General features: G+C 36.1%; 1 protein-coding gene across 1 annotated transcript in view; it reads left to right on the top strand.

The window, feature by feature from the left end:
- PHF14 (PHD finger protein 14) overlaps window positions 1-14554 on the top strand; it is a 168595-nt gene extending 154041 nt beyond the window's left edge. The window contains 1 exon segment of the mRNA XM_069774381.1: window positions 14375-14554. Coding sequence (XP_069630482.1) covers window positions 14375-14449 — 75 coding nt within the window. The 3' untranslated portion in view covers window positions 14450-14554.
- The last annotated feature ends 216 nt before the right edge of the window (window positions 14555-14770 follow it).

Raw genomic sequence — 14770 nt, 5'->3', positions numbered from 1 at the left:
TGGCTAGGATAAAAAGGTATGTGGCACTGAATATTTTGATGGGAATACCTTAGTGGTATGCTTTCATCATGTTTAAGTTGCTTAAAGATTGTTGGGGTTGTATTTTTTATTTAAATACCTGGTGAATCTCACTGTGCTGCCAGAAAGTCTGACATCATATCCACAAGCAATGAGCAGCAATGTTGTGTTGCCTTCGAGTCATCGATGGACCCAGAGCTTCTGCAAGGGAGACACAGCGATGCTGGTTTTCTGGCCCTTCTTTACCAGGACACATAGATGGCAAGCCACTGGCATCCACAAGTGTCTGTTATTTTCAGGATGTTGTCCAAGTTGCTTCCTGTGGTTAATCAGGCCAAGAAAGAAAAAAAAAAAAAATAGCAACGTTCATTGACTATGAAATTATTCTTTTCTGTGGCAGTAAAATATGAGTAAGGGCGCCTGTCTGCTGTGGGGCGGCTGTGCAAGGTATGCATGGGTGCTTTGGCCTATGGAAAAGAGGAGATAATACCTGCTAATGAGGAAGCTCTTGCTGAATAGGGTAGCTTATACACTTATGGGCTGCACCAGCAAAGTACCTAATGCTGTAATAACCTACAAATCCCAGCTATTTAAATTGCGATAAGTGTTACAGTCAATTATTGTGGCTTTCAGTAGAGTGCCTGTTCCTCTTCTTTTTGTCAGACTTAACCTCTTATCTGCCTTGTTGAGTCATATCTTGATGTGTGATAATTATATCTGGTCATAGCTGGTGCTGAATGCTGGTTTGTATGAAGTTATCTGTGGGTTAAACTTCTCAGTTAATGAGGAGCTGACTGTGTGGGATTGGATTACCGCCTGGATTAGATTTCTAACGCAATTAATTTCCAGGCATTCTCTTTCAGTACTTTCACTACACGTTAGTCTATATTAAGGTGGAAATTGGATTAAAAGGACAAAGCGTGAAGTCATTTGCCGAAGCAAACAGAGCGTTAGTGCCAAATTTTGTATAAAAGGATGCTGCTGAAAGGACTGCGGGTCTCTCTTCTAATCCATGGAGAATCCCTCTGCCTCTGAGTTTAAGGGCTTCATTTCCAAATACAATGAACAGGGGGTACATAAACCCCTGTTAAACAGTTCATTTTGTGCATTCATCTCTTGTTTGTTTATGGTATTAGAGATGTTGTTTTCAGCCTGGAACAATCCCATTCGTGCAGAAGTCACTTCGTAAGTAAATACTGTATTAGTGACAGCTCTGTTCAGAGCAAGTATTTTAACCTGTCGGGCAGTACCAATAGCTGTCCTGTAATTAAAGTTTTAAATATATGAAAGAAAATCCTGCCTTTTATTTTTCTCAATGAAATAAAGATTTTCAAGTGGAAAAATTGGTTATACATAGAGGCAATGCTCACTGTATCTGAAAATGTTGTGTTACTAGGACAAATGAATTATTACTGTTCTTGGATGAAGGAAATGTTTTGTGTGAAATTCCACTGTCCGCTGAGTAAACAGCAAAGTTTGAATTGTAGGCAAAAGACAGGACATAAAACAATACATTTTAAAAATCCAAAATCAGAAACTAAATATCTGTAAGTGTGTGCCCCCAAAGGTGTAATTCTGGTCCACAACCTTAACAGTTATCATCACACGATGCAGGACAGCCTAAATATGAAAGTATATTCACATCGAAAAAACTGATCTAACTCAAGCTGACCACTGTAGCTTTCACAGAAAGGATATTTACTACCACTTAAATGCTATTAGGATGTGGTCTTCCTTGGAGAGCAGGTACTTGTCCTTCTGAAAAAGAGGAATAGACACATCAATTTCATTTGATTCTGCTGGCTGATATACTTGCGCTGACTTGGTAGTTACTTCCTTATTTCATTATGTTTTAAAAATTGCCTCCATTCTCTTTTCATCATTCGAAACCAGACACCTTTTTTATGCATTGCCTTCTCTGATTGCTCTCAAAGCATCTTTCCAATTAAATAATTTCCTGATGAAAAACAAGTTTATATGAAGTAGAACTGTTTTTCATATGCTTTATAGCTTGCTGCATATTATACCATATCATAAAATTCCTCCTATTAATGGTTGTTTACTTTTCCTAGAGACAAAAAATATGCATCAGAATTTAAAACCAGACAATTTCTTGCAATGACTGCACTCATTTTATGTCTTCTTTGCTGATTTCAGAAAGAACAGGTGATGTCCTGCACCAGAAAAGTTAATGATTTTAAAGCCTTTTGTACTTTCTGAATATAATAACCATGACAGCACTTGGCACTTATATAAATCTTTACATGCATAGAACTCCATCCTGACACTGAAAATATTCACATTTTATGGATAGGTTCTTTAATGTATCAACAAGTTCAATGTCCACCCCCTTCAGGCCGAATACATATTATAGTAGGGTGACAAATGTAAGAGGTTTTAGCTGAGAAATTCCTCATCTGAGTCTCAGACCCTGCATTACTATGGACACATGCATTAGCTTTATCCTGGTTTCTGTTAGTGACCCTCCTCTAGATTATAAATCCTATTATGTACCACTCCTCTATTTCTTTCTCTTTTCCAGTGACATTTTCCAGCTCACTATCCAGAGGTTTTCTCAGCTTTCTCCACACACCATGCTTCATATGGGGAGTTCTCACCTTGACCTCAACTCTGTTTCCCCCACAGAAGCACACCTCAACAGACTGACTCCTCAAGGCCCAGTACTGTTTTGATAAAATATCTGCAATAACTGTCTGATTTTTTATGTCTGTCCCATATAGTCAGTCTATTTATTTTATAAAGAAATAGAAAATATTTCTGTATGAAATAGTTTTATATACATTTTGATGATAATCACTTTTTAATCATTCTTCATTAATTAGCCATACTTCGCACAAAAATGTGATTGAGATACATGCCCATTATCCTGACCCACTTAGCTTTTATGATGGTTTACTACTTGTCCTTCTCTTTCTTTTTTTTTTTTTGTGACTGATTTTAGACTTTACCAGATCAGACTCTCCAGATGTGTCTGTACAGTATGTGGCATGAGACGACTTGGCCAAGATTCAGATTATTAATTAGTATTATAGTTAAATAAATATTATATCGATATATTACCATTTATCAAATTGAGCAGCAAAATCTTGAAAGGAGCTAGAGACCTTTCTATATCTAGGTCTGAAAAGGCATCATTTGGGGGGTTTTGAATGGACAGGGGAAACAACAGCTAACAAAATTGTCAGGTTTTGCTTTTTTGAGAACTCACCTCCTGAAAGGTTTCCTTGAATTTAAATAAACTGAAAATACTTCAGTCCAAGTCACAAATGATTAATGCCAGTAACTGTCACTGATGTTAAGGAGACTACTGACAGACGAAGGGAAGTATTAATTAATATAGGAAGAGTAAGATCCTTGATTTCTTGTCTATCAAAATAGACAGCATTTGTTGTATTTTCTTCATAGTCTTCATATTCTTAATAATCATACATTGGCAGATGAAATAGTATAGTTAGATCTTTGTTTCTAAATTTAAAAGCTGATTTAAATGGCAGTGCTACAGGCTTCTGTAGTTCTTGATGTGTTGCATTGTCTAAGGTACACTAGATGAGAGGAAGCAGGCAAAATGAGTTGTATCAAACACGAAGTAGTATTTTCCACAGGAGAACATGAGCCTGTTTTTAATACCTAACCTTTTTTTTTTCTTTTTTTACTACCTGTTCTGGTTTGTGAGTTAAGGAGACATGCGATGATTATCTTAAATCATTAGTAAACAGAAAATAATGAAATAGTTACTGGCTGTTAACTCTTAGAATCGTGACATCCAATTTCTGGAGCTCCTGTATGTGCAGAAAGAGAAAAGCCAATGAATAAAAACAGGCAAATAGATTGCAACTAAGTGAAATGAATGAATATGTAAGCTTTTTGCTTGATATTGTTAGGTAACGTAGTGACGAGAGCAGCTGTTGTACAAGAGCAGAGAGCAGCAACTACCAAACGTCGCTGTGAAGCCATTGCTGACCCTACATAAGGTGCTGGGCAGAAACTCTTTAGAAGCAGCTGACTGGCAGCACTAGGATTTCGGGGAAAAAATAGCCCTCTGAAAATAGCCTCAACTTCCTCTTAAATACCCATAATTTAAATGCCATCCTTGATCCAGGGGCTGTTTAAATTCAGTATTCCATTCCAGAGAAGCCTTGTTCTACAGTGTATTTATTTCATACATAACCCCAGTAAATAGTACTTTTCACTTCAGTGATCAGATGAGTTGAATGTAACAATGTACGTATACGTGTTTGCAAGTTGTGGCCCTTAATGGTTTTGAAAAACATTATGTCTTGGAAACACTGTGATATAATGTAATGGGAGACAAAAAGCCTTCTGAGTGAGTAGTCTTCTGAGGAATGGAGTTTAGTGAGCTTCAAAAGGAGTTTCAAAGAATGATACTAAGTGGCTTCAGTGTTTTAAGGAAAAAGTAGATAAATAATGATTTATAATGTGAGGTCTGTAATGAGCTCTTCTACCACAAATATGCAAAACACTAATTAGTTATAGCCAAATTTCCCTAGCTTTGGGAATCTTTGAGAATATAGCTTTTCAGTAATCAAATCACATCAAAGTATTTTTTCTCCCACTCTTCTAACAAAGTTATGTGTGATTTGTTGGAGGGCGGGCAGAGATGGGAAGCAAGCTGTTGACAAACCAAAAGATGACTTTGATGTAGTACAGTGAAACAGTAACTTCTAAATTTACCAGAAGGAAATGCATCATGAACCTGTAAGGAACCCTGTTTGTGGTGACTACCTGCACGGAGGTGAGGTCTGTCAGTTAATTTGATTCCAAGTTTCTGAAAGGCAACTAATCTTTTTTTTTTACAAACTGTATAAATATTGTTAGAGAAGAAGTTTTGGGAGGATATCAGAGTGTGTTTGGAGGCAGATGCTGCTTTTACAGGGCAGGTTTTTGTAAAGTTCCTTTTGATGATAGTATTACCTTAAATGGTTGGACATTGCATTATTTCCAGTTGAAAGGGTTTCATCAGATTCTGACTTCAAAAAATTACAGTGAAGCAACATCAGTATCATGACAAATTACCAAAACATCCCTCAGTATACCCACTGAATTAAATAACATTTGGCTTTAGAACCTCACTTGGAAATGCAGATGAGTGGAGGTTGAAGAGAATTCATTCTACTGTTAAACCTAATACATTCATTTTTTAATTTAGAAGCTGATCAGCTTGAAACTAATGAAACCTTGGTATATTAAAAGTTAGAATTTTGACTCAAAATTGACTATGTGTTTATTACCAATATGCCCTTGATCCTTCAAATACAGCTGAGCTGATCTATTATATGAAACAGGACTGTTCAGGCATCATGACAGGATCAGAACAGTAAGTGCTATCTTCAAATACAGAAATAAAGTAAAAATATAAAAACAAATCTACAAGCCTTCCTTTGCCATCAAACCGACAGAATTCCAACTTCTAAAGCCATAGGTTTCTTGTCTTGTTTCATTTCAGGTCCATAGCCAAATGTTTTGGTTATATTGTCAAATTAAAAGTACATTTATACAGCTTGTAAAGGAATGATTTTGACTTCTGGGTAGGTCTGCAGTGCTAGTGTTAATTAAGATTAAATGAATGATAACAGTAGGGAAGGTGTAGGTCTTCCATGAGAGATTGTACAGGGTTTGTTAGCATGAAGATGTGGATCTGGTCCTAGCCTAGAATGCTCTTTTGGGGATTTTATTTAATCTATGTTGAAATCATTGAAACATCTGTCTAGTTATAGTTGTTGGATTCTGAATTTAAATGTCAGTATGTGTTTTGGGGGGCCTACTGAAAGGAATTGTGTTTTTTTAAAAAAAGCAAAAGTCTCTTCCATCTCTGATTTCTTCATCAGTAGCACAGGTTCTATTTGCTGTCATAGTCTATCCTCCATCTAATTCTAGAGCTTCGTTCATTTCTGTCAGTTTTGTTTGCAAATTCATGGATTGTGACTAAATATAGGCATTCAGTGTTATAACAAATATAAAGCCATTTTTACAGCATTTACTTATATCACATTTTGGAAAATAGGTGACTAAGATAAAGGCCTTTGCTGTGTTGTTCAGACTTATGTCATCATATTAACTACAATGAAAGATCCATCTTTTATGCCTCGAGCCTGAGCAGAATTTCATGGCTGTACTCAGGTGAAATGTTCCGATGGAATATAAAAGAAAGGAGAAAAAGCCTTCTGAATTGTTAGCTGTCACATTGTAGCAATATTTTCATGAATTCCCAAGTTATTAAAGTTATAATATACTGCAGTAGACTTTTTCTAATTAAATGTGCATTTTCTTTTGTCATAAAGAAAGAAAAAACTTTGGTTATGCTTTTTACGGTAATTTAATTAAGCATTTCCTGTAAGTTCATTTCAGTATCTATCATGGCTCACTAAAGTTGGAATTCAGTATAGAGTGGTAGATTAATTGCCCTTTGTCTTAGATGAAACGAGAATCCTAAATATGCAGAGTCATGAAATTTAATTGTGCTCCTCAATTGCTTATTCAATGCTTTGGAAACCTGAATCAAGAAATACTGAAGAACAGGGCCAAAGGTTGTTAAATGTAGCGAGTAACACAGATTTTGAACTTTACTTAATGAACCGAGTGTTTATTACTATGAAATAAATGCACCATTTAAAGAATTATGGTGGAAATGTAAAACATTAAAACTCTAATTAATTTTGGTCAGAAGCATGCAATGCACTCATTTTTCCTAAAACATTTTCATTAGGGTCTAGATTTTCTGTTATTGAGATAAATTTATTCCTTTCATATGGTAGTGCTATCTTTTTCTATTAAAAATGTGTACTTCAGTGATGTTTAGAGTGATGTCTTTCAGCTGCCTTCGACTGTAGGCAGCATGTCTTGATTGTAGCTTACAGAAGCATTTTTCTTTAACTCAATTGTGCCTACTTTTCTATTTAATGTTGTTAATCATTTTGGAAACAAAGAATGTTCAGACCTCTTGGTAAAAGGCTGTCTATAGCCAAACTTATTTGTGAAAACAGTCAAAGCATGAAAAAAAATCTTCAGCTATCATTTAGTAACTACCAAGATACATGTTCAGCCTGACAATTGAGTGGTTAAAAATTAGCCTCTTAATTGTTTTTGTTTATTAAACAGTACTTAGAAATAAAATTGTTTAAAGGAGCTATTAATTCCTTATTGTTGGCCCGAGCACCTTTTGTTCTCATGTAGCTATTGTAAGAAGAAGCCATTTTATTTCTTAGTATCAAGCATACAAACATGAAGTTTTGCTTCTTATAATTTAGTAAATGTATAGTGTAAATATGGTGGGAATATAACCATGAATATTCAAAATCATCTTGATTTGATTAGAATATGCATTTCTAGGCTATGGAATATTATTCTGTAGTAGTAGTATGATTATATATGAAGTGGAACTTTCTGTTGTAATTTATAATGCATAAAAATAATGATTACATTGCCACATAAGTAGAAAATGCTATTGTGGTTTCCGTATATATGTTTATATATACACAGTTGTGAGTATTATCATTGAGTGACAAATTTACCTTAGAAAGGATCTTAATCAGGACAGTGTCAGACTTGAAGGCTTGAAAACTAATGCAAGTGTGCACTCTGCGACCAGAGTGGAAATTAAGGAGGCCCGTCCCAGACAGGCACAGTGCAATCCCATTAAAGTTGCTTTTCATCTATTTCTTAGTTGATGTTTCAGGTTAGTGATATCTAAGCATTTATAGATAGAGACTAAAGTTCATAAACCTAAACCTTTAAAGGCTCAAATTGTTAAAGAGGAAACATTTTCCTCTACTTTCTTCAAGGAGAACCAGCTGAACTTCTGAAACAATGGTTGGGTTTCAAGCACCACCTGCCCTGAAGAGCATCCCAAATGTAGTGGCAGTCAGCCAAAAGGGCCACTCAGTGGAATGGTTGCCTCCTAAAAAGGAGAGAAACAGATGGAAGATTTGAAATCTGGCATGAAGTTCCACTTTTGTACTAAGCGTTAAATGAAATTTGACTGTAAGGGCTCTTGTGATGGTACATTTATCTGTATAATCAGAATTAGAAACAAGGAAATAGAAAATACAGAACACTGACAAACATTTCAAAAAGACTTAAAGTTCTTGTACCAGTGCGAGTTAAACGAAAGAGTTTGTGATAAACATGCAGCTGCTTGTAGCTTCTTAAGAGGTGCTTTAGTATAAAATTAGTTCTCCTAGTCTTGCATTGCCACCTAGAGCACGATGCCATGTACTGCATCGGTGAAGGAAACCCAACACTTAAACGTTGCTCTTTTTACTGAACAAAATGGGGTGGAGAGCTGCTTCCAGTTAATTGATGTCATGTTTACTTACATTATAATGGTTAGTTCATTCATAGCCTCCATTTTTTAATGTACCAGATCAGCAGAGATTTCATTGTAGGAATTTGGTGGGCTTTGACAGTAAGAATTAATGGAGACGCGCATTAAAAGGTATAACTGTCAGCTTGCCAGTGGTCCCAGAGGGGACATTTTCTTGATGGCTGCTTCAGAATACTTCATGAAGCAAATGTCAAACTTGTCAAGGCTGTCATGGTGAAAATGATCCATGTAGCAAGGGTCTCCTTTTCTTGGGAAACAAACAGCTGCCTTATCACTGCAGAGCTACGGTGACAGAAAACTGTCATCTATCACAAGAAATTTATATTTGCTTCTAATATCCACTGGTAAAGAACTGTTCCAGTTGTACTCTGTCTTTTTGCACCACTCTTCATTATAATGGTTGTCAGTAATGCATTTGAAGAAGGTAGCATAGACTTCGGAAGAAAAATAACTTCTGAGTTTTAGTGCTGGTTGCTCACCTTTTGCCAATTTAACATACTGATTTAACTCCCAATTTTTGCCTGAAACTCATTTGCCTCCAAATTTGGCCTATGACATTGGAAAGCTAGACTTCAACATACACAAAGAAAAGCTCTCATCGTTTCTAAAGTCCCTTTTTCCTGATATATTTTTGAAAAGTATAGAAGTATTTCTACCTCCTTCCAACTGGTGTTTTGCTGGCTAGAATCTGTGAGGCAGGAGATGAAATATCAGCTGGACACCCTCACTGGAGCTTAGTATATTAGTTATATTACAGCTCTTTTGGGTTAAGATACTATGAAAAGTAATAGTATCTGAATTTGGTCCTGAGTGGTTTTGAGATAGTATTTCTAGATTATGTGATAGCATAGAGAACCCTTTAGTCATTCCCCATTACACTAAAATATTTTTATGTTTTGCATAATTTCTTATTATTCAGATGTTCATTTACATCATACTGTAATATATAGCTTTTTATTAAGTTTATGGGTTACAGTTTGCAAAGCACGCAACAGCAAGTTTATTTTAGTAAGTATACCTTTGTAATGCACCTTTAGAAATTACAGGTGTGGTGTAATGCACAAATCTGTGAATAGGTGCATTTCCTAGCACAGTTAATTGAGGTGTAATCTGTTCTACATACAGAGTAGTGTCAAATTCCCTGTAGAGTTAAGACTTTTCTAATTCACTGTCATCTTTCAGATTTCATTTCATTAACTAATGGAATAAAAAGAAATTCTCAGACATTTTGAATGAAGTTGGTTGGAGGAGGGGGAAAGAGAAAGGGACGCCCAAAACCCTATTTCTAGGCGGCTTTCCCCCCCCCGCCCCATGCCAGAATTTGTCTACAGGGGAATATTGTGGAACAATTTCTACAAAATTAACTTTCTACGTCAGACCTGTTATTCTCTGCTTGGAGCACCATTTGTAGTTGACCTTAAACATTCTTTCAAAGGGGATGAAGTTGTATGACAGTCTCTCTCAACTGTCAGATCAAAATTTTCAGAAATAGGATCTTAAAAGTTAGCTTCTTACCTTAAGATTTTGGCACCTAAAGACATCTAGATATTGAAGTATTCCCATTAACTTCAGCAAAGCTATTGAATGCTCAATACTTTAATAATTATTCACAACACTTATTTAGGTGGGAGATTGTAAGGTCTCAGTTTTAAATTCTTGGTCCTGTTCTGTTGCTGTGACCCATAAATGCTCATCTACAAAGTGTAGACTAAGTAGTTGGAAGGAAGAGATGTCCATAGGACATTTAAAGACATCTGTAGAGCATCCAAAGGACCCTTTAATCCAATACCTTGTTTCCATCAGGGAAAAGGAGGGTTGCCTGGGGAAAGGATGTAGGAAAAAAGCTGATGTGAAAGGTCCATCAGTCCATCAGCGTCATCAGGACAGTGATGAGGTGTCCAGTCATCAGTGGCTTAAGGAGCTCCTGAGCTGACATTTCAATTCAGGCTGTTGGCTTTAACAGCACTTTATAAAGCCCTTTGTGCCTTTCCTTATCACTGCTGGGTTTGTAAATCTGAAAGAACGACAATTCATTCATTTCAACATGAAAATAATCTTTGGGCTGTTAAATGCATGTTTTCAGTAAGAGTAGTAATACAGTCTTGAGGGATTCACTTCCCTTTGCTACTCTTACAAGTCACCAGATCTGTGCTGAGGAAACCTTTACGTTAGTGTGTTCAAATTCACTGTATGATATTCAAGTCTGTGGTTGTCTGTAGTCAGAAAAGATACTGAGAGAAGTTTGATTTGTGACATCTGCTAGGAAAACCTACTTTGATCGTTGAACAACTTAACACCAAAATGCCTGTTCTCTGTTTCAGGATTTTTAGGACACAAAGCACTAGACAGTAGAGTCATAGGTGGCTGGAAGCAAAATAAAGAATAACAGAAAATAGAGATGTGAGTCATTAATAGGAATAATGTGAACTGAATTTTTGTGAAACACAAACTGGAATTCAGTATTTATCTGCTGTGTAGCCACTGGTAATAGCAACTTTACACACTGCTACCACAGACACGAAAATAAAAGGTTTTCCTTTGCTATCATCAGAACTAAAAGGATTATAAAGATGATAATGATAGGTGGTAATTAGTAAAACAAATAAATATGTTTATTCTACAGTGTTTGGCATAATTTCTTGATAATTAGGCTATATGGTCTATTTAGCTGAAAATTCAAACATTATTAATGACATTAGAATCTCCAACCAGTTCAGTATTCTATGTGGCATCATCAGGATGCCTCTTGGGCTATTAAAAAAAAAAGATAAAACTTTTCATAGAAATTTTGCATTGCCAGCAAACTGAAAGAATAGTGAGTCTTCACATCTTGGAGTACGGTTGATATGTGTGCTCTAAATTGCCAGTTCAAATCTTTCCCAAGTGTACTGGCAGTGATATTGCACTTATAAGAGTTCACATCTCAAAATTTTCTCATTATTTTCAGTCATTAGTAAGTTTGCCATTCTCAGGCCACTGCTGTCACTTCTTTTCTGGCAGAAAGCTGCATGAGTACCAGAACTAGTGGTTCATACTTTCCAGTGTCTCCCACCAATCATTTCTGCCATCTCTTTTGTGCTGGCACTGTTGTTCATGTGGCAGTGCACAGGTCTGGGAACTGACCTGGCTGAAGACATATCTGACAAAAAGTTTTCTTCCCTTGATAATTCATACTATGAGAAAGATCAGCCATCATTACTCTGCGTTTTGCATAGCAGTCACCCATGTTCAGAGATACTAAACTTAGATTTCTGTTTCAAAATGACATGTGAGTTTCTGTTCTTGGAAAACAGATGGAGTAAAAGCACCTCTACAAAATTAAGATGTCCTCTGTGGAGCATGGTTTAATACAATACTATTCAAAAACCTTTTGTGCCTAAAAATATCAAAATAACAAAATATCAGTCAGGGACCTGGATGACTTGTATGTGGAATCTGCCTGCATAAGTCTAATTTATACTCTGCTGGTAGATTTTACCTGTTTGAATATGTTTTACCTAGTTGAAGCAACAGGAGATGAACAAAGGAAAGAGTATGGGTACTGCAAAATATCCCAAAGCAGATGCTTCCATCTTGAGTATTCACACAGAGCAAATCCTGGACTTGCCATAGCCACTGAGCCATCATTTCTTCATCTCAGAAAGCACTGATCAGTGCAGCTGCTGCTGTAACCTAGGAAATCTGCTGGAGAGCAAACATGACCTTATAAGCACAGAATTAAAACATTTCATGTCTACACAAAGCCAGAAGATTCTGTTACAAAGCCTCTTTCACTGAATAAAATCTTTTCGTCCACAAAAAATAGACTCAGGAAGCAGATGTTCCCTATTGAGCCTAATATCCCTTCACCTTCTTGTAGTCCTCAGTGAAGGTATGGCCCTGTAGTCTCTGAAATTTCTGCATGCTCCCTCTATTAGGATAGGAAGCCCTAAGCAATATGTCAAGTGTGCTGGGAAAAGAATGATTGTGTAGGGTTTATATTCCCCATATGAGGGAGTACAAGTCAGAGTGTTCGAATAATGGCAGGTTCTGTGCTAGGGAGGTGGATTAGTTGGCACTGAGGTCAGTAGGGATACAACTTCTGTAGGTAAGGACCTTCAGAAACATGCAGATTTGCTGTTCTTTTATTAACAAGTCCTTCGTTAAAGAACCTGGCTCTTTTTCTATAGCAGCCAAAAGTTTCTGTGGGTGGCTTTTTTATTCAGCAATATTCTTTGTCACCTGTAAGCAGTACATCTAAGCTTAGTTACACACTGCCACTTTGTTTCCCATTCTGCCTTGCCTTTATTTTCTTTAGAAGTTTGACCTTTGTATGTGTACTATACATTACACTCTCTTGAATATATGCTACATTTGTAATTTCAAAGAATCAACAATCTTTGGTTTCACACACATGCACAGACATGTTTCCTCACCTGAACTAGAAGAGCCACAGGGCTCACTGTGTGTTTTAAAGGTAATTGAAGAGATGACAGTCCAGAAAGATAAGAAAAAAAAGCTTTTAGCCTTTGGTGGTCAGTCATGTAAATATTTCTCAGTGCCTAGCCTATCCCCAGAAGGGGGGAGGATTTAGAAGCAGAATGGTTTGGAGTGTATGTTTCTTTAATAGAACAACTAGCTTTTCAATTTTATTTTAGTGTTGTGTAATGTAATACAAGACCACATTTTTTTAATGAGATTTTCCATTGCTGTTCTATTTTGTGCTGCCCATGTGATCTTCCTATATATTTTGTACCTCTAAATCATTATTATAATTATTCTTACAAAACACCCTTTGGTGCTGAAAGGAGGACTAGGATGCAAAAAGATATTTTCCTAGAAGAATGAAAGGTGCTATTTTAAAGCAGGAAACTGCACCTGGGTTCCTGGGTCCCACCTAACATCCCTGACATTTCCTTTCTCTCAACTCTTGACTTGTGATGAGTGGTGTTACAGCAGCCAGGACACTTCTTCATTCCCCAATGTCTATTCACTTCTTCTCCTTAGTGTTTTTGGAATGAGGAGGATTCGCTGTATATTGAATTAAAATGCAGGCAGGAAAACTGGCCATACTTTGACTGTGTGATAAGGACCGTTCAAGATGCGATGGGTTGCAAGTTGCCTTATAAAACAGTTTTCTCAGTCTTCCATAATTTATACTTTGGAGGTCACGATTTTGTACTGGACATAAAATAGTATCCATTCCTATGGAAACGGGCATTATGATGTCACTTCATTTTTTCAGTGAGATCCAGAGGAACCCGTAGTGAATTATGATCCCTACTCTTGGAGCTGAAGCTGTAGAATATTGTAAGCATGCTGCTGCCTGACATGCTCATGTTTCCTATTTTAGACCTGACTGATCTTCAGATAACATATGGTGGTACAAGTAATTGGAAAATTGGCAGACCTGTCAAGAAAATATGCTAGATGGGACAAAAATATGATGCTGCAGCACATAAAGTGTCTCTGAAGTTAAATTTATTGTCTTTTATCAAATGGTGAAGTAAACGTATCTGGTCTCAAAAAAATGAAATATTTTTCAATGGCAGATGCTTTTCAAAAGTAATTTTTAGAACAATGATGAAAGTTCTTGCATTCGAAAGTAATTTAGTGGAAACCTCTGGTCAAGAACAAAGGAAAGGTGTGTAATGCTGTCTGCTGCAGACATTTGAATATCTTGTCATCCGTGTGTGGTTTAGTAATTTCTTTATGTAACCATCCAGTAAATTGGTCAGTGAAATATTAACTCATTAAATTATTCTTTTACTATAAATGCAGGTGATTAGACTTGTTTAAATTTCTTATCATTTTTATTTCTACTCGAGCAAAATCAAATGCTTGAATAAATGACATTTTTAGCTTATTTTTATGCTTATTGGTCAGGCAAAAGATGGCAAAAGTCTGTACAGAATTCTATACATATGCATAAGTGTACAAAAAGTGCAAACAGGTACAAAAAGTGTACTTCTTCAATAAGTTGATTAATGTTCAGGTTTTCATTTTCTTTTACAGGAAGATGAAAATGAAGCTGAGGCAGAAAATCCATCTCAGGATCTGAATTTGGAACAGAAAAAATCAAAAAAATAGGAGATTGCTGTCTTGTTTGAAATATTTGCAAGTTGTGTAACAGTGATTATAGTTTCTCATTGTAAAATTTAAAAAAAGTTCTCAATAAAGTCATTGAAAATTAAATTCATGCTGCACTGGGGAATTAATTAAGTAGCTCCTGGTGATAGTCTTGATTGCATTAAAAGCTGAATTATCAGAACTGAGCACTATACCAATAAAATTCTAAAAGCTTTTTGAACATGGTATAGAAAGCTGATGGGTAGAGGCAAGGATTTTTTGGTATGTGCAGTATGTTTTCATAAGTAATTAGTTTTACATGTTTGTATATAATGTGATTTT

Source organism: Haliaeetus albicilla, chromosome 2 (assembly GCF_947461875.1).
Source record: "Haliaeetus albicilla chromosome 2, bHalAlb1.1, whole genome shotgun sequence".
Classification (NCBI taxonomy): Eukaryota; Metazoa; Chordata; class Aves; order Accipitriformes; family Accipitridae; genus Haliaeetus; species Haliaeetus albicilla.
The sequence above is the reverse complement of the archived record's forward strand: the minus strand, read 5'-3'. Positions and strand labels throughout refer to the sequence as shown.